This window comes from Castor canadensis, chromosome 15, assembly GCF_047511655.1.
Source record: "Castor canadensis chromosome 15, mCasCan1.hap1v2, whole genome shotgun sequence".
Classification (NCBI taxonomy): Eukaryota; Metazoa; Chordata; class Mammalia; order Rodentia; family Castoridae; genus Castor; species Castor canadensis.
This window is the reverse complement of record NC_133400.1, coordinates 102,209,943-102,231,285: the sequence shown is the minus strand read 5'-3', so window position 1 is coordinate 102,231,285 and position 21,343 is coordinate 102,209,943. Positions and strand designations below refer to the sequence as shown.

The 21,343-nt window shown below is 44.6% G+C and overlaps 2 protein-coding genes and 1 long non-coding RNA gene across 5 annotated transcripts in view; 1 reads left to right on the top strand and 2 right to left on the bottom strand.

Annotated features, from left to right (window-relative positions):
* The window catches only part of Nup133 (nucleoporin 133), a 43,343-nt gene extending 37,174 nt beyond the window's left edge, over positions 1-6,169 (bottom strand). For all 3 annotated transcript variants that reach the window (XM_020168830.2, XM_020168831.2, XM_074056907.1), the window contains exons 1-2: positions 5,888-6,169; positions 1,204-1,322 (exon numbers count right to left, since the gene is read on the bottom strand). In XM_020168830.2, the coding sequence (XP_020024419.1) occupies positions 1,204-1,322; positions 5,888-6,069 (301 nt within the window). In that variant the 5' untranslated portion in view covers positions 6,070-6,169. The remainder of the gene's footprint in view (positions 1-1,203; positions 1,323-5,887) is intronic.
* Positions 6,170-6,224: 55 nt separating this feature from the next.
* LOC141417580 (uncharacterized) lies at positions 6,225-9,920 on the top strand. The gene is made up of 2 exons (XR_012442243.1): positions 6,225-6,475; positions 9,656-9,920. It is a non-coding gene; the product is annotated as an uncharacterized lncRNA (long non-coding RNA).
* A 1,693-nt stretch (positions 9,921-11,613) lies between these two features.
* Abcb10 (ATP binding cassette subfamily B member 10) overlaps positions 11,614-21,343 on the bottom strand; it is a 30,589-nt gene continuing 20,859 nt past the window's right edge. Inside the window, exons 9-13 of the mRNA XM_020168835.2 lie at positions 20,053-20,132; positions 18,838-19,018; positions 15,787-15,830; positions 14,012-14,046; positions 11,614-13,522 (exon numbers count right to left, since the gene is read on the bottom strand). Coding sequence (XP_020024424.2) covers positions 13,291-13,522; positions 14,012-14,046; positions 15,787-15,830; positions 18,838-19,018; positions 20,053-20,132 — 572 coding nt within the window. The 3' untranslated portion in view covers positions 11,614-13,290. The remainder of the gene's footprint in view (positions 13,523-14,011; positions 14,047-15,786; positions 15,831-18,837; positions 19,019-20,052; positions 20,133-21,343) is intronic.

Sequence of the window (21,343 nt, the reverse complement as noted above, 5' to 3'; positions counted from 1 at the left end):
CCAGGGCCTCACACCTGCTAGGCAGGTGCTCTGCCACCTGAGCCCCAACCCCAGCCCTTCAGTTGCTCCAGATTCTTGGCTCATGAGCCCTGAGGCCTTGACTTAAAAACCACGTGAGGAAGAGCTCATGGATGTTTACATCGCTCTTCAGTTCACAGATCTTGATTTCTAGGGACTCATTCCTCTGTATTCCTAAATTTGAGATTGTGTGTTATTTGCTATTAACATAGCCTGGTGGCATGAACTGGGAGTGTGTTGAAAGATTTAAACAATTTAAACTGAAATTTTCAGGGGGGAAAAGGAAGGGGAGAGGAAGAGGAGGGGAATGAAGGGGAAGAGAGAGAAAGGAGGGAGGGAGGAAAGCATTTAAAACAGAACATCACATAAAAAGGCTAGCAGTTTAGCTGTTGAAAACAATTACCTCTAAAGCCCCTGAGGACTGGCAGTCAAGACGTATAAGTTCCAGGAGATGAGAAGCACTCCTCTTTTGGAATGCAGCACTTTGAATTTTTTTGACTTATTATTCGCAGTAAGAAATACAATTTAAAATAAAAGTTACTTATTGAGATGTGCTTTGATATTTTCATTCTCTTTTATTTCTTTAAAAAAAAGTGATTGCAGTCACAGCCTGCAATCTGAAAAACATTGCTCTAGAAAAGCATGAAGGCTCAGAGTTGAGTCCTTAAAAAAACAACGTGGACATGGGAGAGCACTGTGCACATCCCTGTCACCCTCTCCTCACTGTCTCATGGCCATTGCACCTTCCCAAGTCCTACACCAGTCTCTACCAGCAGAACCTTGTAAAGGCACCACAATGGTAATCTCATAAACTTGTGGATGCAGCCTTTGGGATACTACCCAGGATCCAGAAAAAGACTTGGATTTGATCTTACTGAATTATGAAACTGAATTATGGATTTTTTTTTTAAATAGCTGAGCTTCATATGCCTAATCACCTTTTGAAATGAGACTGAATTTTGCATAAATAGTACTTAAAACCATTAAAGACTTAATGTGATTGTGTTAGAGTAACCCATTCTGCTTCTCTAATTTATGTCTTAGTTATAGTGAAAATTAGTCAGGCTAGTTATCTCTCTTCATCCAGGTGAAGGTATACTAGAGAAAGGCCAAATGTCAATCTCCATGCCAGACTCAGGTTTCAATTTGAATGGCTAATAGGGGCAAATGAAAGAAGTCACCTACCCTCAGCCAGTGTCAGGGCTTCCATGACTTTAACAGGGAGAGATGATCCAAACACTTTCACATCATAGTTCACAGACTCAGTTATGGAATGGTGTGGGACAATTCGTGTAGGTGTTCCTCTAAAGAAAAGAGACCATCTTACTTCATCATAACTTAAAATTTTCTACTACCCTAGTCTTTATGCATATATCACACAATAGAGATCTTTGATAAACAAGATAATGAGGTGTATCAGTGAAAAAAAAAGCTAGCTCATTTATATTGTGAATTAAATGTATTTTCCATTAAAAAAATTAAAAAGACATACAGGATTTAGGGACACCTGGCTTCAGATTCTTGCTCAGTAATTAGATGCTTGCCTCTACTCAGGAGATCAGCACTTTGAAGAGCACTTTTCAAACTACAAGTCAAGGATACAGTGCACTCTCTGAAATAATTTCTCCTTTAAAGTATTCCAAAATTTTATAGAATAAATTTTAAACATAAGTCCAAAATTCAGTATTTGCTGTTTTCCTGCAGGGAGATTCACTCTTGAAAGATGAGCAGAGGAAAGCACTCAGGAACAGATGCTACCTGCTTTGTAGTTCCAGATTAGCTGCGGTAGTGTGGACTGGTGCTCCACAGCAGCAGTTTCAATAACAAAACCACTGCACTCCCTGTTTGCAGAAGCCTTCTCCCTGTAACGGAGCTATAAAGCTCAATTCTCTAGCCAAAAACCCCAGAATTACTCATCAGCAGTAGTGACGGGGTTTCTGTGTCAGGTACTAAGTGACAATTCAGCAGGAGTTGGGGTCTCTGGCTTATGATCACTTCACACCTGAATGGGGCATTTCCTATCCACTCATGCAGCCTATGTGAGGCAGCCTTATCATCATTTACAGATGAAGACCACAAGCCATAGCCACATAACCAGAGGGGCATAAAAGGTAGGCGATTCAAACCCAATCTGTTTTTCATCTTGCACAGAGGTAACACCAGCTCTAGAAATCATAGCAACTGTGTGTTCTACTCTCTGCTTCTTTTTCTTGTGTGCTTTAGTAGGGAAAGTCGTTGACAAGGTTGGTCAAGGAGATCTCAGGGCCAAAGCTACAACTTGACACATGGGCAGAGGTAAGGCACTGGGGAGCCATGAGAGCACTTGCCACCAAAAACTAAGACTCCTGGGTCAAGATAAACTGGACATGGAAGGGTCAGTTGAAATAGGCCACTTGCCAGTCTCAGAAAGCATCTGCTGGAAAGATAGACTATGAAAGTGTTACACGACCCAACTCTGTGGTATCCCGTCTTAGGCTTTTATTCCCTGAATGCCTAGATCACTTCCAAATAAGATAAAATTCTGAAAGATTAATTGTTGAACACAGATTTTCATTTGACAATTTTGGGCCTCTTATTACAAAGGCACTAAAGATGTGAGGTGTTAATAAACATGTCCTGTTCCACAATGAAAAACTATCTTATGCCGGACACCATGGCTTACGCCTGTAATTCCAGATACTCAGAAGGCAGAGATCAGGAGGATCGCAGTTTAAAGCCAGCCAGGGCAAATAGTTCACGAGACCCTATCTCAAAAATACTAACACAAAAAAGGGCTGGTGGAGTGGCTCAAGGTGTAGACCCTGAATTCAAACCCCAGTACCACCAAAACAAAACAACAACAACAAAAACTATCTTATGAGTAATATGAAATCTATGTCCATAAAATTGCTTACTTCCCAGGCTTTCACCAGAGATTAAGATAGTAAGTGCCAAAAATCCTGCTTAATGCATGGGAATTCACACTAGAAACAGTAAAGGAAACAACTTCGTATGCAAGGAAAGTCAGGCATGTTTTTAGTAAGTGGAGCTATGAGCTATGGAGGATGTGTTTTTGTTAAGACGGAAAGGGTAATTTTGGTCCTAAAGTAGAATGACTGGTTCAAAATGAGAAAGAAAGAAAACACAGGACAAAAACTGAGTGGATAAAGTCATATAAAAAGTTTGTGAAATTTTCATCTTTAACAGTTGGGGCTGCCCAAGATTAGATGAATTTATTTATCAGGCTTTATTAAGATTAGTGTTAGTATTAATAGTACACTGAGGCAAAAGTACGATTCAGAAGGCCAGGCCAGGTGGCTCACACCTGTAATCTCAGCTACTTAAGAGGTGGAGAACAAGAGGATGGAGGTTCAAGGCCAGCTCAGGCATGGTGGTATTATATGCCTGTCATTGCTGTTATGAGGGAGGCTGCAGGTAGGAAAATCTCAATGAGGCCAGCCTCGGGCAAAAACCCAAGACCCTAGTTGAAAAATAACTACAGCAAAAAGAGCTGGGGCATAGCTCAAGTAGTAGAGCGCCTGCCTAGCAAGCATGAGACCCTGAGTTCAAATCCCAATACTGAAAAAAAAAAAAAAAGCAAAGTATAACTGGCAAAGGTTTTTTGGAGTACTGGTCTGAGATGTAAAGGGTTTTGTTCCTTTTTAAAAACTGGCCTAGGAAGCATTTCATTAAGATAATTTCTTGTTTCAATTTGGTAAAGTACACTCTAGTGAACAAAGACAGAACAATTATTTTCCTCCACCCCCACCTAATCCCTTCAGAGTGTTTTTTTTTTTTCCGCACACATCCAGTCCATTTTGCTATGGTTATTTTGAAGAGGCGGTCTCATGGATAATTTTCCCAGGCTGGCCTCACATCTCGATCTTCCCGATCTCAGCCTCCCAAGTAGCTAGGATTATAGTAGCAAGCCACCAGCACCCAGCTAAGAAATTATTTTTATGGCAACATAGTTATTTGTATAAGCTTAATAAAATCTGCTCTCTTTATAATAGGATGTAATTAGATATATTAGTTACATTACCAAGACTTTGACTAAGTATCATATTTGAAGATGTACATAGAATGACTTTATACAAATACTGCAGGTAAAGTTCCAGGTATACCCTGGTTTGCCTTCCTAACCTTGAGAGGTTTAAAAAGTCCAATCTGAGATTCTGTAACAGAAGTTCCATCAAGGGCTAGGGATGTTACTCAGTGGTAAAGCATTTATCTAGTGTGTGATGCCCTGGGTTTGATTCCCAGCCAGGCCTTATTAAAAAAAAAAAAAGAAGAAGAAGAAAAAGTTCCAACAAATTTAAAAAGAGCCATGTGGTCAATCACTATCCTTGCTGCCCTTATATGAGACTAAACTAATTACTCCGATTATCTTTGGTACAAGTGGGGGTGACTATAGGGAGAAATCTTATGTTTTTGAAGAAAAACTACAGTCCACTTGCCATTAGGTTGCAGTCCTGTCCACTGTTTTCTAGTTTTATTATCTATTGGAACCTAATTTTCTGGGATCCTCCAGTCTAATTTTCTTCATGGAATAAGTAAGAACAAGAACTGCTCTGATCCTGAAGCCCCACAAGCTGAAACTTGTGCCTCATGTGTGCCCACCAAACCATTTGATGCCATAACCAGAGACATTCACTTGTAAACCAGGATAAGAAGTAGATAAGCTCATGCTGTGGATAGCTGTTCCTAAGACACAGGAAGAAGATTCCCTATTATAATGACATGCTTAACTCTCTTAAATTTTTCTTGTTTATGCCTAACTTTTACTTGGTAGGATAATGCTGTAATTAGAACTTTATAATGAGTAGCTTCTACAGGTAATGTGATGGACAGTGTCACATCAAACCCAAACCTTCTCATGACTTAAGATATCCTTTAGTCCACCTAGCAGTTAATGATAGCAACATCTCTAAGGCAACTGCTCAAATTGCTCTAGTGGCTCCTTTTACTGAGTTAGACTTCTAGACCCACTTGTTCGCACACTCTGCTTTAATATAACCCAATAATGGATGTTCAATGAAAGAATCATTACCTAGGCTGGTACATGTAGTGCAGTGGTAGAGCACTTGCCTAGTATGCACAAGGCCCTGGGTTTAATCCCCAGGACTCCAAAATGAATGAATGAATAAATAAATAAATTGCTACATACCAGCTAAAGAGGAAAGAACCTGTGCAGTTGCTAACACTTCCTGTTACACACGATAAATACATTGGGTATCACAGAGACTGAGTTGCAAAAAAAAAAAAAAAAAAAGAAAGAAAATTGAACAGGGTATTTGGATAAAGACTTTTCATCTGGCTCTTTCTATAAAGTGTGTGACTTTAGTTGGTTTAGTTCATGGGGTCCCTGGCTAAGCAGCATCCTCCAAATTCTTGGTATTATCCTCCAGACACAGTAGTTGTCTTCCTGGTACACTGTATTCTCTCAAAAGTTCTAAACATTTACATGCAGTCGTCCATCAAGTGTTCGGCGGTTTCTCTTTGGATAGACTGACAAAAATTCATAGAAATCTGTGGCCAAGATGGGATGGTGGGCTGGGGACGTTTGTTGAGACTGGAACACCAGAATGACTAACAGCGTAGCACTGATGCCCTTAGTTTTGGTCACACTCACACCTAGGTGAGAGCCCATCTAAAAGTGGGAGTTTTATCTTCCAACACACGGAAAATTTACAGTGGTGGCTAAACTAGTAGCCTACTCAAAGAGAAGCTGAAACAACGCGCAAGAGTGAGGCTGGTCGAATTCCCAATGTTCGGTAAAGTCCACCCCGCAGCCCTGGTTCCCAAGGCCGCTAGAGACCCACAGGGACCCACAGGCCCGCTCTGGCCGTAAGCCTGCTGGCCGCCGGATCCAGTCAGGGCGATCACTTACCGCGAGCTCAGCGAGCTACGCCGGCCCCCCGGGGAGAAGAGCACGGGGGAGCTGACCGCAGACCCGAGGGACAGACCCCTCCTGCTTGCTGCACGAGGTGTGGATCCCGGCCCGACTCCGGCCAGCGGGCCCCTTCGGGACCCGACACCGGGAGTCCGCGGAGAAGAGGCGGCTGGGAACATGACTGTAAAGAGCAGCTGTTGATCCGCTCCAGCGGCGTGAGAGAACCACTGCACTCGCGCCCGGAACTTGAACACCCAAGGGGCGGAAAGGCGCGTTGTGATGACGTCGAGACGCGCGCCAAGCCACAGGCAGAGATCTGAACGGGACCGGCGCTCGGTGATGACGCAAAAGCGCAGCGCCAAGTCTTGGGGTTTGGCCAGAGCAGGAGCTGAAAGTCGTATAGCCGTGGCGCCGAAGTGCAGCTCCAACAGGCGAGGTCGGAGCTGGGGGTGGGAGGAGAGGGGAAGACGCGTGATGACGCCGAAGCGCAGCGTAGTGGTCGGAGTGGGTCGGGCGCGTGATAATGACGTAAGCTACCTGCCAGCTCTGAGAGTGGGGCGCGTCCCGGAGTTGAGTTCCAGCGAGGTGAGTTAAAGCTCCTGGGATGTGAAACTGCAAACAAGCGCCCTTCTAGACCGCGCTGGGGGAGAACCGCTCTCCACAAAGTGGGCGTGAACGGGGGAATGGGAGGTGTCCGCGGCCAGAGCTGAGGAGGGAGGCACCCTGCCATGGATGCTGGTGGCGTACTGAGTGTCGGGTTGGCGCTTCTCTAGTGCGCCGTCTTCCTGTGCACGCCGTACGGTTCCCTCTACTCTGTTGACCCCGCAGATTCGCGTCCCTAACCCAGACCTCGCCCAAAAGCCCGACCCCTGTCTGCCCTCTCGCGGGCACGTGCGTGGATGTCCTCCGACGGACGCCTCGGTGCACTGGAAAGCCGAACCCAAGTTTCCCTCGGTCTCTGTCTTGTCTCTGCCTGTCCCAGCTTGATGAAGCCGGCCAGCTGCCCAGGGCGCCGAGAGCGGCCGCGTCCCGGAGTCATGCCTGTCTGCTCCTGGACCCGTGCCGGGTCTCTTGGAGGGCAGGTGGGTTGCCCTTGCCTCTGGCCAGCCTTTCTTTTGCCCTCCCCATGTGAATTAAGGCAAGCCTGGCGGTGCTCTTGGACTGACCGCTGTCCACGGTTTATTTGCTGAGCTCCTTGGTGGTCCTTTATGACAACTGGCTTTTCCGCTCCTGTTCTTCCACTTCCCACTTGCATTCGACTGTCCAAGAATTAAAAGGCCCCAGTGCTCTTGCATGTGTTTCTACCTCCTGGGGTGCTGACCTTCTCTGTGGTCCCAGAGGTGTCTACCTCGTGCAGCCAACTTCAGTTCAGTGCTGCCTCCTCACTGAGACTTTCCGCAGGACTTGGCAACCCCTTGTCCTCTCTGTGCCCCCATGAGCACTGTTATTTTTGATCTGTGAAAGTTTTGTGTCCATTACTGTCTTTGAAGTAACTACTTTTGTTTTGACAGAAGAGGTTGACTTTGTTGCCTTATGCACACTGTAGAGATCCATAGCAGACTGTCACTTCCTCTTTGTTGAGATAAGGGAAGATTATGTAAACAGGAGTAAATCTCTATGGGGATGACAGAGTGCCAGTTGGCATTCTCCAAGAGCCGTTTGTGCACATTCATAACATCCTGGCAGGCATTCTGCTTTACTTTTTCCCACCTGGGTTTATCCCCAGTTTTGCAGCTTGCCTTCAAAAAGAATTTTTTTTTTTTTTGTGGTACTGGGGTTTCAACTCAGGGCCTCACATTTGCTAGGTATGCACTTTCCCACTTGAGCCCCTTCCTTCACTAGCCATTTTTGTGTTGAGTATTTTAGAGATAGAGTCTCGCAAACTGTGTGTCCAGGCTGGCCTTAAACCTACTCCTGATCTTTGCTTCCTGAGTAAGTAGGATTACAGACAGGAGCCACCAGCGTCTGACTGCCTTTGAATCTTGCAGCTCCTACAGCCCATTGCATTCCTTCTTGGTTCTGTCTTATCAAGAGGGGTGTGAAATAGGGTGGACAGTAGCCTGAGAGTTTGGTGGGGTCAGTTTTGTTCTTGTGCCTGTTGAGTTGGTCAGTGGTTTCTCCACTGTTTGTCATAAAAGCCTCTGCGGGAGCTGGCACTCCCAGCAGCTGGCACTTTTGAGCAGGAACTTCCCAGAGTCTAGATGTAAGACTAGTGGTGAAAATTAAATAATATATATTTGACATTTGTGGATATGAAAAAAATATGCAAACAAACTGAAGGAAAAAAACCATATGTCTTAAAAAAAATCAGTGAGTGAGCTGAAGATGAAGGTGTAGTTCTAAGGTAGAGCACTTATGTAGCAGACAAGCGGCCCTGAGTTGGATTCCCAGTGCACATGCACGCATACACACACAAGTCAGTTCCCCCGACAGAAAAAATGGCAATGCATGGAGGGAATGAGGTTGCGCTAGATGAAAGAATAGAAATAACCAAAAGCATAGGAAGAAGTCTTCCATATCATTAGTAATTAAATGCAAGTGCAAATTAAACAATGAGAACTGCTTGCTGTTGCGCTGCCAGAGATGCTTTTAAAAAACAGACAAAAGTTCATGCTGAAAGAGCTGTGGTTACTTAATGTGCTGATGCACACCTGTAATCCCAGCAGTGGGAGGCTGAAGCAGGAGAATCTCAAGTTTGAAGCCAGTCTGGAAAGGAAAGACGGGAGGGAGGGAAGGAGAGAGGGAGGAAGGAAGGACGGAAGACTGGGAAACAAGTGCTGCCTGAATGCACTTCTGCTGGGATTGTAAATTAACGAGGTCTTTTATTTAAGAGAACAGCCAAAAAGCCTTTTAAGTCACAGGTGCTCACTACTTACTTACTTGTACATTTTGGTGCTGTGATAGAACCCAGGGCCTCCTGTATGCTGAGCACAGGCTTCACCACTAATGTGCACTCCCAGCCCCTGTATATGCTCTTTAAACTTGGCAATTTAAAGACAATCTATGAAACCCTAACAAAGATAGTGTTATTTATAATAGCAAAGATAACCAAGTAACATAAATTGCCAATAGTAGATTTATAGTTTGTCCATTGTGGAATGCTATGGTTAAAAACAATGCATGTAAATGCATGTAATGAGTACTTAATGATACAGGAAAATATTCATTATGTAGTCAGTCTTGTGTGTGCATGCTAAGTTAAACTTTAAAAGTTATTTGGTTAAACAATAGTATACACAGAGAAGGAGGTCAAGGGTGCAAAGGTGCCTTTATGTAAGATGCATGTCTACAGATCTGAAGTGCCCTGTGGAGGGGCTGGGGTGTGGCTCAGTGGTGGAGCTCTTGTCTAGCACATGTGAGGCCCTGGGTTCAATATCCCAGCGTTGCAAAACAGACAACAAAAAAATCCCATAAAGTACATCATGTGACACTGAAAATGTGCTCTTAACACATGGTGAATGGAAGGTGCTGCATAGGGAAATTCATCTGACTGCAGAAGTCATTTCATCATGTAATCACTAGGTTGTGCTGCATACCCCAAATATACACAGTAAAAATATGTGTGGTGATGGGATGCAGGACCCTACCCCAAAACATGGCACTTTGGCATCAGAAAGACAGAGGCCACTCTTTTCCCACAAGCAGGTCAGCAGGTTAGTACCCTCAGTGAGATGAAAGGAACAACTGTATCTGTGTTGGTCCCTTCCTGAGGCTCCCATGTCACATAAAACTTACGTTAAATAAATTTGTATACTTTTGTTACAGAGGCCTCAGCCATGAACCTAAGGTATAAAGAAAGGATATGTCTTTCTTGGAAGGATCAAGGTTCAAGGCCAGTGCAGGCAAATAGCTCCAGAGACCCCATCTCCAAAATCACCAGAGCAAAATGGACTGGAGGCATGGCTCAAGTGGTAGAGTGTCTGCTTTTCAAGACCCTGCTCTGGAAGCATGAAGCCCTGAGTTCAAACCTGTCCCACCAAAACAAAACAAAAATTACCCAAAAATAAAACAAGTTTCCAGACCAAAAACATCTGGCTTCCCTTTCTATTTGTGTATTTAGGTGGGATGGGGTTAATACCAGCCCCGCCTAAATAAATACATAGCACGCGTACCAACTCCTGAGCATCCCTCCGGAGGCATCAGCCATGCAAACTAAGAGCAGACCTCGATCTATGTGACACTGATTGCTGCAGCAGACAACAGGAAGGGCCCAAGTTATGTGCTTGGATGTGGCCAAACTGTTAGGGTCATGCTCAACAGCACTGCAATGATACTGGACAGTGAGGAATCCATCACGCAAATTACCCACTCTGACATCCTCAGGGCATCTGTCTAACCCTCATCTAACTGCAACGGAGCTTTTTGAGATGACTGAATTTCAGTATGGTTCAGAAGTCCATCAAGCAGTATAGAATGTGCATTTTTTCACCAGCTCTGGGGACAGCAAGCTTTCCCTCAAGGGTCCTAGCTTGCAGGCCATAAATACTCCTCTGTGGTTGGAGGGCAAAAGCAGCCATAGACAATTTCTCATGGACAAATGGTACTGTTCAGTAAAACTCTGCTTGGCACCAAAATTTGAATTTCATATATTTTAATGTATCATGAAATATTACTCTTTTGATACTTTTCAACCATTGGGAACCGTGAAAACAATCCTTAGCTTATAGGCCATACAAAAACAGGCAGCAGATAAGCTGGCGGACCCCTGGACCAGCCTGCTGAGGGAGGTGCAGCTAACACTGGGTGCAGGACCTAACAGCGGAAGATGCTCAGTGTTCATGGAGTGGATCCAGCTGAGATTCCCAGGAAAATCCACTCAGAAGCAGAGAGGCACCCCCAAGGGGTGCTGGCAATTAGTTTTCACACATGCCATTTCTTTATATCTGGCATTTTTATGGAATGAAATGGTTCCCCCAAATGGAGCCCTATTTTATAAAAGTGTACTTAAAAGGATTTGGCCTACAGTGGTCTGCCTCATCATTTCTTGGGAGCATTTCAGGTTCAAGGTCAGGGGAGACTCTGCACATAGAGACCGGCCTGGAAGGGCACACAGCAAAATTCCAAGCTGTGCAATGTGAAATTTTATCTCTACATGTCAAATTTCAGGTCATCTAAATTTTCTTTTTTGCTTATTTTCTAAATTGGTTATATACCCTTCAATGGCTCTCTGTGCAGGTAGGATATGAGATCAGAGCTTCAGCGCAACACAAGCCCACATGATGTACCCCCATATTCTCTCACCACTCCTTGCCTGTGCTTATTCCCTCCTTTGTGAAATGGGAAAACAGGTATTTGTCTAACTCACAGGACATCACATGTGGTGAAATGCAAACACTAGAGACAAAAAAGTGCCAAAACACGGTGTGAACCACAGTACCTGGGTAATAATTGGCCTTTTCCTTATTACTAATTTTGCCTGCCTTACTCCTCCCAAACTTGAGTTCCTTCAGGGCAGATAGCATGAGCCCCCTGTCATCAGTTCTTCAGCACAGTTCCTTGTCTGTGGTGAGGGCAGGGACATGGTTACTCACCACTAGACACATTATGTCCAAATAGCAAACAAGCGAGGCCATTAGCAAACTCTCACAGTTGGAAAGGGCTGGAGTTTGCAATTATCACTTGCTTTCCTATGTTTGTAATGTTAGATGTTTTACTCCTGAATCTCCATGCAGATTCTAGTAAGAAACTGAATGTAGCGCAAAGCTTACAAGAAGCGACACAGATAAAGTTCACTACAAATTTTAATCTATGATAGAAAATGTTAGACACAAAGGAAGATTTTGAATTAGAAAATAAAATGATCGTACTCAATTTTGTAAACAATCCTGAGGGACAAGGATTTCCCTCAGAACAGACTTTGTGGCTGTGTTGCTTGCCTTCTGAGAACCACACTGTAATAGCAAATCATAAAGAATACACGTGTGTTAAATTCTCACAGCTGTATTGTTTACCAACTCAACTCAATACCCATTCATTCTTATCCATTCATAAATTCCCCCGTGTAGAATAAAATTTAATACTCCATGCCTCTCACAAAGCCGTAGTGTCCTCCTCCAGTGTGGTCAGGGGCCTATAGACACTGACAGCAAGGGAAAACTCCATCCTACCTGCATCAGCATGAGCCCCTAGGCCCTGGCCTCAGTGAAGAATGGGACTTTTCTTGTGGTAACACCAAATTCACAGCACTGACAGCAACCTTGGCAAACTCATTGGTTGCTGGCATTGCTTTAGGAAGCATGAAGCTTCATCTACATGTAGATGAATAAAGTTATAACCACAAGTGGAAGAACAGGGTTACTAATGTGCTTTTTCTGGATGGTGCTATATCCTTAGGGATCCTTGTAGTTGTCTGCAGAGTAGTAAGAACTCCTAAACTCTCTAAACATGTCTCAAAGTTGAAAACTATTTGTATTACTCAGATCTGGCCTTACTAATGAAATTTCAAAAATATAAGTTAAAATTCAATTTATCTGGAAATTACACATTTTAAACATATAATTTTAAAAATACAAGCCTCAGGCAATTTAAGTGTAAAATTCATTTTTATCCATCTTTCTTGATAATACCTGGTGGTTCATGCCTCAATCCCCAAAAGTAGAAACAAGTATTTGGATAAAGACAGGACTTTCTTCATCAAAGGATGGGCTTCTTTTCTTTGAAAAACCCATCAGTCTTTCACATGCCAAAATTTTGCAAATTACTCATTCAAACACACCTAAAAAACTCATCCGCCTGATTCCCGCCTCTGAAGACACAGGCTGTGGCAGGGGCCACTGATGTCCACTGCTTCTACCTGTATGAGGTTCATTTCATGAGATTAGTATGATCCAATAAAGGTTTACATTTTCATTTTCCATTATTCTACTTAGTAGAATTAGAACCAAAGTAGGTGGGCCACAGTAATTGGTAAATCGGCCTAAAATAATGTATAATTCCCCTTTTAAAGTTGTAATTGACAATAGCTTGAATATGACAGCAGGCAGGAGAAAATGAGTTGCTGTGGTACATTAATTAAAATATTCTAAGACAAAAAGTACAAAACCTGAAAATAACTTCAATGCTATAGACATTTAGAAAGTTACAATTATTAAAACTCTGAATAAAAATGTCTTGAGAATGGATACAGTTTGAAACAATATTTTACATTCTTTGGGAAAAATAGGCATATTTCAAATAACTTGAAGTATGATTCATACATTTCATATAGTCTGTTAAGGTTTTTTTTTTCCTGCAATGCTGCTCTTAAGTCTCATATTCAATCTACCAGTAACTGCTTTCTTTTTGAGACAAAGTCTGTGTAGCCCAGGCTGGCCTCAAACTCACAAGGCATCCTGCCTCAGTCTCCTGAGTGCCAGGATTACAGACATGAATCACCATGCTCAACCCCAGTAACTGCTTCATTATGCTGACAGAAAGCTCTGTTTGTTCATAAGTTTTCTGTACAGCCCATCTGGCTTTGAAAGCAGTTCTTCATGTTTCCCATGCTCGGTGATTTTTCCTTGGTCAAGAACGGCAATGAAGTTAGCGTTCTTGATGGTGGACAGGCGATGGGCGATAATCAAGACTGTTCTTCCCTCCATCAGTCGGTCAAGAGCCTCTTGTACCAGGTGCTCATTCTCAGCATCCAGTGCACTGTCACAGACAGGGTCACACACAGAGGAAGCAAAGGTGTCAGTGCCACATACACCTTTTGCTCACATGCCTCCTGGCTCATTTCACTAGCAGTGACTTTCTCCCTGATCAGAGTTCACTGCAGGGGTTGAACATGCTGTAAGGAAGGGGCTCCTTCACCTACAGACCTACATTCAGATGAAACCAGAAAGGCGTTCCACACTGGTACCGACTGCGGTCATTAAGGCCCGTGGCAGGCAGGTGGGGATCCAAGCTAGCACCCTCACCACCTGCCTCCACTGCCACTAGTGACCCAGACCTCATCACTTTACCAGGTAGAGGAAGCATTTTCTGCTGTATCACTTGGAGGGACAAATTTAAGGTGCTAGTGTGTAAGCCATTACACACATTATTAAGACACTCACCAACATGACTGCACACAGCAATGAGACACCCACTAACAGAGTCACACACATCATTAGGTCGCACACATCACTGAGACATTCTTACCTAGTTGCTTCATCCAGTAGTAGAATTTTCGGATTCTGAAGAAGGAAAAAAATGGAAAGGCAAAAAGTAATTTTATTAGAAAAACACAAATTTTCAGCAGTAAGAAGGAATGGCATTCTGACGTATGCTACAATGTTGCAGAACCCAGAAAACACCACATTCAATCAAAGCCTCAAGAATAGGCAAAATGTCTGTGCCAGACACACCAGGGGCAGAAGAGCCTGGGTTGACAGCAGAGGAGGAGGATGTGTGCAACTGCTGAGGGGCGGCCCTGCCTAGGGCAAGTGAGGGGAGTGCTTACGGTGCCCCACATGGGGTGCACAGCCTGAGCACACCATGGAGCAATGTATGGCTGGCAGAGTGGTTTAAGCAGTGAGAGCACCTGCCCAGCAAGTGTGAGTCCCTGAGTTCAAGCCCCAGTACTGCCAAAACAACAAGAAGAACTGTATGAAATAGAGAAATTACTGCAGTGAAGGAAAAAAGTGCCCAGGAAAAACATGCTGGGAGCACTGGAGAAAATTTTAAGCCATTATCACATTAGTCACCAGACTGGACATTACTTACAGCAGTTTTATCCTGCTGGTAAATTAAGAAGTAGTGTGAGATAGAAATCTGAAAATAAAATACAGTCTACAACTCTCCCAAAGTTCTGCTAGTAGTTTATTTAGGTAATACAGTTTTGAGGGTAGGGGGTAGTGGTACTGGAGTTTGAACTCGGGGGCCTTACACTTTCAAGGCAGGCAATCTACCACTTGAGCCACATACCCAGCCCTGACAGTTTATTTAGGAATAACACATTAACATGTAAATTAGGAACAACAGCAAGAGAATCTATAGCACACTAGGTTCTAGTCCTAAGAATCCATCCACAAGAAATGAAAGCATATGTGCAGCAGAAGGTGGACACCACGGGGTCAAACAGCACTCAAAATCGCCCCAAATCAACTGAGAAGTGGGTAAAAGGGCATGCCAACTCAGTTACAGGGAATGGAGTGTCAAGCAGGTAACAAAGCAAGAAAGCCTCAGAAACACTGTGGGAAGTGAGAAAGCCTACATGCCAAGGACCCACAGCGTTGGGGTCCACAAACCCGAAATGCCCAAAACAGCAAATCCAGATTGACAAAATGGCATCATGGCTGAGGGCAGAAATGGGGAAAGACTGAAAACAGACTTCAGGAAACTTTCGGGGCTGACAGAAATGTTAAAAAATTAGATTATATATGCCACCAACTCTGTAAATTTACTAAAAAGCACTGGAAAGTACATTTAAAATGGGTGAATTTTATGGCATGAAGATTATGTGTCAATAAAGCTGTTTTACAAGATCCCCTGGGAAGTGAGGAGAATAGCTGTAACAAAGGGGAAGCAGATGTGTGACTTCAGCAGGGACAGCTGTTCCTGACCTCCCAGGAGCCTTAGCTGATGGCCACTCAGCTTAGCATTTGGCTATAGGTTAGACAATACACATACTGGCACTGTTTGGGTATTCTGAGTTAATATCATCAATTCATAGTCAGTCTGTATGCTTGACAGAGGGCCTGTGTGTTACATTTTTCTCCCTCAGCCCCACAACAGTGCAGGCTCCAAGATACAGTTGTTAAACTTGGACAACAGGGCCTCCATATAGCTCCCACTTTTCTCTTTTTCAGATTCTCAGCCAAATGCCCATGCTTCCCCTCTTAAAAAAAAAAAAAAGGAAAAAAATGGTAAGTTACAAATTACAAGGTCCCAATTAAAAACATTAGGAAAATGTCAGCCAAATGGCTCAGGCTTACCTTAAGCAGAGCACGGGCAATTGCAATCCGCTGCTTCTGCCCACCTGACAAAAATAACATTTAAACAGAAGAAAGCTTAACAAATATTCTTAAGAACAGGCGTTTCTGATGAGCCATGGGAGTTTGAAGGTGACTTCTTTCAGCTAGCCGCAGCCGATGAACAGTATAACAGAAACCTATTTCTTAAAAGTGTTTCTTCCCATCAATATCAAAGTTAATGATTATCATCACAGCTAATATTTACTGAGGACTTCCTACATTCCAATCATTCTGTAAATGCATTGTTTGTGCGTGCTGGGTTGAATCCCAGGGCCTTGTGCATGCTATACGGGTTCAACCACTGAGCTACATCCAGTCCTATAAATTCACTTGATGTGTTAATTTACTCTTTAAAAATATCATACGAGGCAGATCCTAAAAGCACTCCCATTTTACAGATGCAAAACTGAGGCACAAAGCAACATATCTCAGGTCACAGCTGGTAAGTAGCACAGCCCAACTCTGAATGGACAGTGTGAAGGGCTATGCTTCTGGCCACCACACATGCCTGCTAACAGAATGTCCATGTAGCCAGGAAACTAGAAACTCAAGATATTTGAGGTTTCCGGACAGCACTTGAAATGTCTAGGAGCAAAAGCATCCTATTCCATGTAGTCACACTGGTGTCCATTCCTTCCTTTCCCATGGTGTCATCTTCTCCCTGCCCTGGAGCACATGGTTGTATGTACACACGAAGCTGGAGGTCACAAATGGAAGCCACTCTAGTTCCCTCCTCTCTTAAGCTCAAATTCCACTCAAAGCAAGGGCACAAGTGGAGTGGGGAGGCTCAAGCCAGTGGCCAGCACGTCGGTGGCAATTCTTCCAGGCCTGCTTTATCTCCTGTTCCACCCACCAGGAACTGTATCCCACATGCACTGGGAAGTCCCAGAGGCTCACACCTCCCAACTTGGGCTGTCATATGAAACCCAATGCCCACTTTTGGTGGTAAAAGTGTTCTTTTTGGTTGACTGTTGGTGGAGCATCCTTATTCACGGTAATTACTGGGTAGCATGTGACTTCATCCACGCACAGTGGATGCTGTGGTTCTGCTGGATGCTGCCCTCACATGGGAACAGGTGTGGGAGGGACCTGAGGAAGCCCTCCTCCAAGACTTCCAACGTGGGCATCCAAGTGCTCAGGGGCAGGTCCCTGGAGCAGCCAGCTGATGGCCTTTGTGAAATGGAGCATGCCTGGTGCCAGCTAGAGTATTGGGAACCTACTGAGAGACATCTCTCTTCCCCCGAGAACAGAAGGGCAGAATAGAACCATGCTTCTTTGAATGTACAGCAGAACTTGAGAATCCTGCTAGGGGGATTCATAAGCTGTTCCAAGGGAGAAGGTTGGCCCCACACTCTTCTCCACAAGCAGTTTAAAATGGTTGCCCAAGGACACATTTCAGAGTGATTGTAGCTGGTCACTTTTACACAGCAAGGTGTGATTCCACTCCTGGGATGTCCAAAATGATCACAAAAACAACTACTCACTTATGTCCAAAATCCACCAAAAACAACTACTCACTCATTGCTTTTGTTTTAAAAACAATGCACACACAATAAAATCAACCTTTTTGTTTTGCATTCTCTGTGGTCCAACCTCAAGCCAACATTTACAGCTGGAATGAACTCTGGTCTAACCTGCTGGACATACTTTGACAGAGGCGTCTGGCTCTTATGGGGACAGGCACTCAGCACCTCACAAAGAAACATGATTCAGTATTTGTGACAAGAAAAAAGTCTGTGTTCAATCAAAAATGTATTTCCCTTTCAGTTCTACTACTGGTTCACTTCTGTATTCAAAAGAATACAGGAAAAGTCTTCTCTTCCTCTCCAAGAACGTAGCTCCCACAGTGCACAACAGTCTGCTGCATATGGTCTGATATTACAAGCTGTAAGGCTCCCAGCTGTAAGGCTGCTCCACACACTACAGCCCACGGAGCCAGATCTGAATCATGACTGATTTTGCACAGTGCTCAAGGAAAGAATGCTTTTTGAGCACCACTGGCTCATGCCTATAATCCTAGCTACTTTAGAGGCAAACTGGGCAAAAAATGTTTGCAAGACCCTATTTCAACTGATAGCTAGGCACAGTGGCTCACACCCATCATCCCAAGCTATACAGGAGGTGGATACGAGGAAGATCACAGTTCCAGGCCAGCTTGGGCAAAAAAAGTTCACAAGACCCTATCTCAACTGATATCTGAGTGCCTGTCATCCCAAGCTATGCAGGAGGCTGAGCTCCAGAGGATCACGAAAAAAGTTTGGGAGACCCCACCTCAACGCAAAAATGCTCGGTGGGGGGGGGGGGGTGTGCACCTGTCATCCCATCAATGCAGGGAAACCTAGGATCATGGTCCAGGCTGGCCTGGACAAAAAGCAAGGCCCTATCTCCAAAATAACCAGGGCAAAAAGGGCTGGAGGTAGGGCTCAAGCAGTAGAGCACCTGCCTAGCAAAGCATGTAGCTCCAAGTTCAAATCCCAGTACCACCAAAAAAAAAAAAAAAAAAAAAAAAAACACCCACAAGAATAAATGGCAGAGATGACATATGGCCGAACTTAACACACCTACTTTCTGATCCTCTGAAAAGTTGTCAGCCTCTGGTCTCACATGTGAAGTCCACAGTGGGGAGTAAGAGTGCTTTCGTTCAAGATGTAGTCTCTGCCTACCTAGGCACATCAGCCAGCCACTTTGTCATATCTGTCTCATTTTCTGTAATTCTCTAGAGTCTCACACTGCTCTAGTGAGAGACTGTATAAGAAAAATGCTTGCTGGGGCTAGGTACTGCTCAGTGGTAATTTTGGGAACACCTTTGGCTAGAAAGGAAACTGGAATGTCCATACACAAAGAGTTCAGAAAGTGACAAGGCTACCTGCATGAACTCTAAGAAAGAAAACTTCATTCGCAGGTAACATGCACTTTTGAAATGTGTGGAGAGGTCCTTTAAGCACACCCCTTTTGCCACATGACAGGAGCAAACACACACTGACAAAAACAAGTAAAATAAACAGCATGCACCTGACAAGAGGATGCCCTTCTCCCCGACCACAGTGTGGAAGCCCTGGGGGAAGCTCCGGATGAACATGGTAGCGTTGGCCACTTCTGCCACCCTCTCTACCTGCTCAGCTGTCACCAAGGAAGGGTTGTCGGCACCATAGGCAATGTTCTCAGCAATGGAGCAGGAAAACAAAACTGGCTCCTGTAAGGTGGAGATAAAGCACACTTACCAAAATTTCAGGGCAGATTCAAGCCAGCACAGTAAGCACAGGGCTTAGTCTGAGCAATAACTGACACCCTCCCAGGACAGGGCTCCTTGCCTGGTCTACTTCCTCTTTCTCTGTAAACTCATCCACAGACTTAAACATTCCTGTTTTACCATTAACAGGACAGACCTGGTCAACCTGGTCAACTGTAGTCCTCACCATACTGTGGGGAAGGAGACTCCACAGCAGGATCCCACAGGGTCTGGCCCATGATGAGAAACTTGTACAACTGAGCCCCTCCTTTAAGGTCCCCTGGAAGACCCGAGTCCAGTTGCCTGCCTTGCACCATGGACAAAGGGGAACCCACTTCATCCATGGATGAGGATAGGAGGGAGGAGCCCTGTGAAGATGCCAACCTCCACCTTCTCCCCTTTAACCTTTGCAATGGGCACTGCTGATATATCCAACTGGCACCCATTACTGTACCACCCACCCAGCCTGAGCACATGGAGACACTCATCAGAGGAGGCACAGAGCAAGGCGAAATGTAGGTGTGTTTGCTGAGCCCAGCACACGGTAAAACACCACCTACTGCAAAATTTCCCTGCCCCACATGATCTTGTGAAATCAGCCTCATCAAATATCCCTCCTTCTAGTAAGAGTCTTTGTAATTTGCAATTTCTCCAGGAGGAGCCCTGAGCCTAACATGCAGGGGGCATGGGGGTGGAGGGGGGCTTGCTGGGGGTGGACATGGGACACGGGGAAAAGCCAGGGAGAGCTTCTCTGGTTTCTCCACAGCCTCTACAGTATCTATGTTACAAAGAAACATAAGTTCCAGCTCTGAGTAAAAAGTCAATGCTTCAACTGGTAAAGTGTTGACACGTAGAAAACAGCCTACGTGTGAGATGAGTTTAACACACTTGGAAAACCTCATCCCTTTCTAGAGATGTGTGAGATGGAGAAAAAAAAAGTAAATGATGGAAACAGCTTCAGAGAAAGGCAAGATGAAAACTAAAGCCTTTCTTCTTACCTGACTGACTGTCCCAATCTTGGACCTCAGCCAGACTGGGTTTAGCTGGCAGATATCATGGCCATCGAGACTCACCATTCCTGTAAACAGAGAGCCAAGGGTCACCATGTGACATGACTAACACGAACACAGAAGGGTCCCAGAAGGAAAATCCCACAGTTTACTGAACGTATTCCCAGTGCTGGGGATATGGCTCAATGACAAGAGTGCTTTGCTCTAGGTTCAATCTGAAAGGGAAGGAAGAAGGAAGGGAGGAAAAAGGGAGGGAGGAAAGAGGGGAGGAAGAAAGGGGCAAGCAAAGGAGAGGGAGGGAGGGAGGATCCATGCCGAAATCTCCAAGTGGAAATCTAAAACCAACTGTTTTATGAACTTTCAGAGAGGTCTTCTGGATGGTCTGAGCCTAGGTCTCCCTCTACTGGTGGGTGATGAGAATGACCAGCCCACCTTCCAGGTCCCACAGACTGTTGGGAGCTCCACTGGACTCCCTGGTGACTCCTTCCAACAATCAAATCCTCTGTGCAGAGCCTTGATTCCAAAGAGAACTGTGTAGGAGAGGATGCTGTGTAGGAGAGGATGCAGCTTCCACTTGCTGACACAATTACTGGCTGAGGTGACCTGGTTCCAACAGGCTACCTGATCTTGCAGCCTCCTAACCATGCCAGCATCAGCAGTGACCATGAAGGCCTGGTTCTGGGGTGAAGTGTCCTGGAAATCTAAACCTGGAATCTATTTTGTCAGCCCCACCAGTGATCTTGGAGCTCTTTTATTACTCTTTCAAATATGCCCTTCTGCATAAATTTAGCTGGAGGGGAATCTGTTATCTGCAACTAAAGATCTGACATTAACTTTATGGCCTTTGCTAACAGAATTAATTCTGCACATCAAGGAGATTCAACAACTGGTGACAATGACAACACTGGTAGTGTAAGAATGTCACTTCTGCCGGGCCCAGGTGGCTCACACTTGTAATCTTAGCTACTCAGGAGGCAGAGATCAGGAATATTGCAGTTCAAAGCCAGCCAAGCAAATAGTTTGAGAGACCCTATCTCTAAAAAAAAAAATCCTAAACAAAAAAGGGCTGGTGGAGTGGCTCAAGGTGTAGACCCTAGGTTCAAACCCTAGTACCACAAAAAAAGAAGAAGAAGAAGAAGAAAGAGAAAGAAGAAGGAAGAGGAGGAGGGAGGAAGGAGGAGGAAGGAAGAAAAAGGAGGAGGAAGGAAGAAGGAGGACGAAGGAAGGAGGAGGGAGGAAGGAGGAGGAAGAAAGGAGGGAGGAAGGAGGAGGAAGGAGG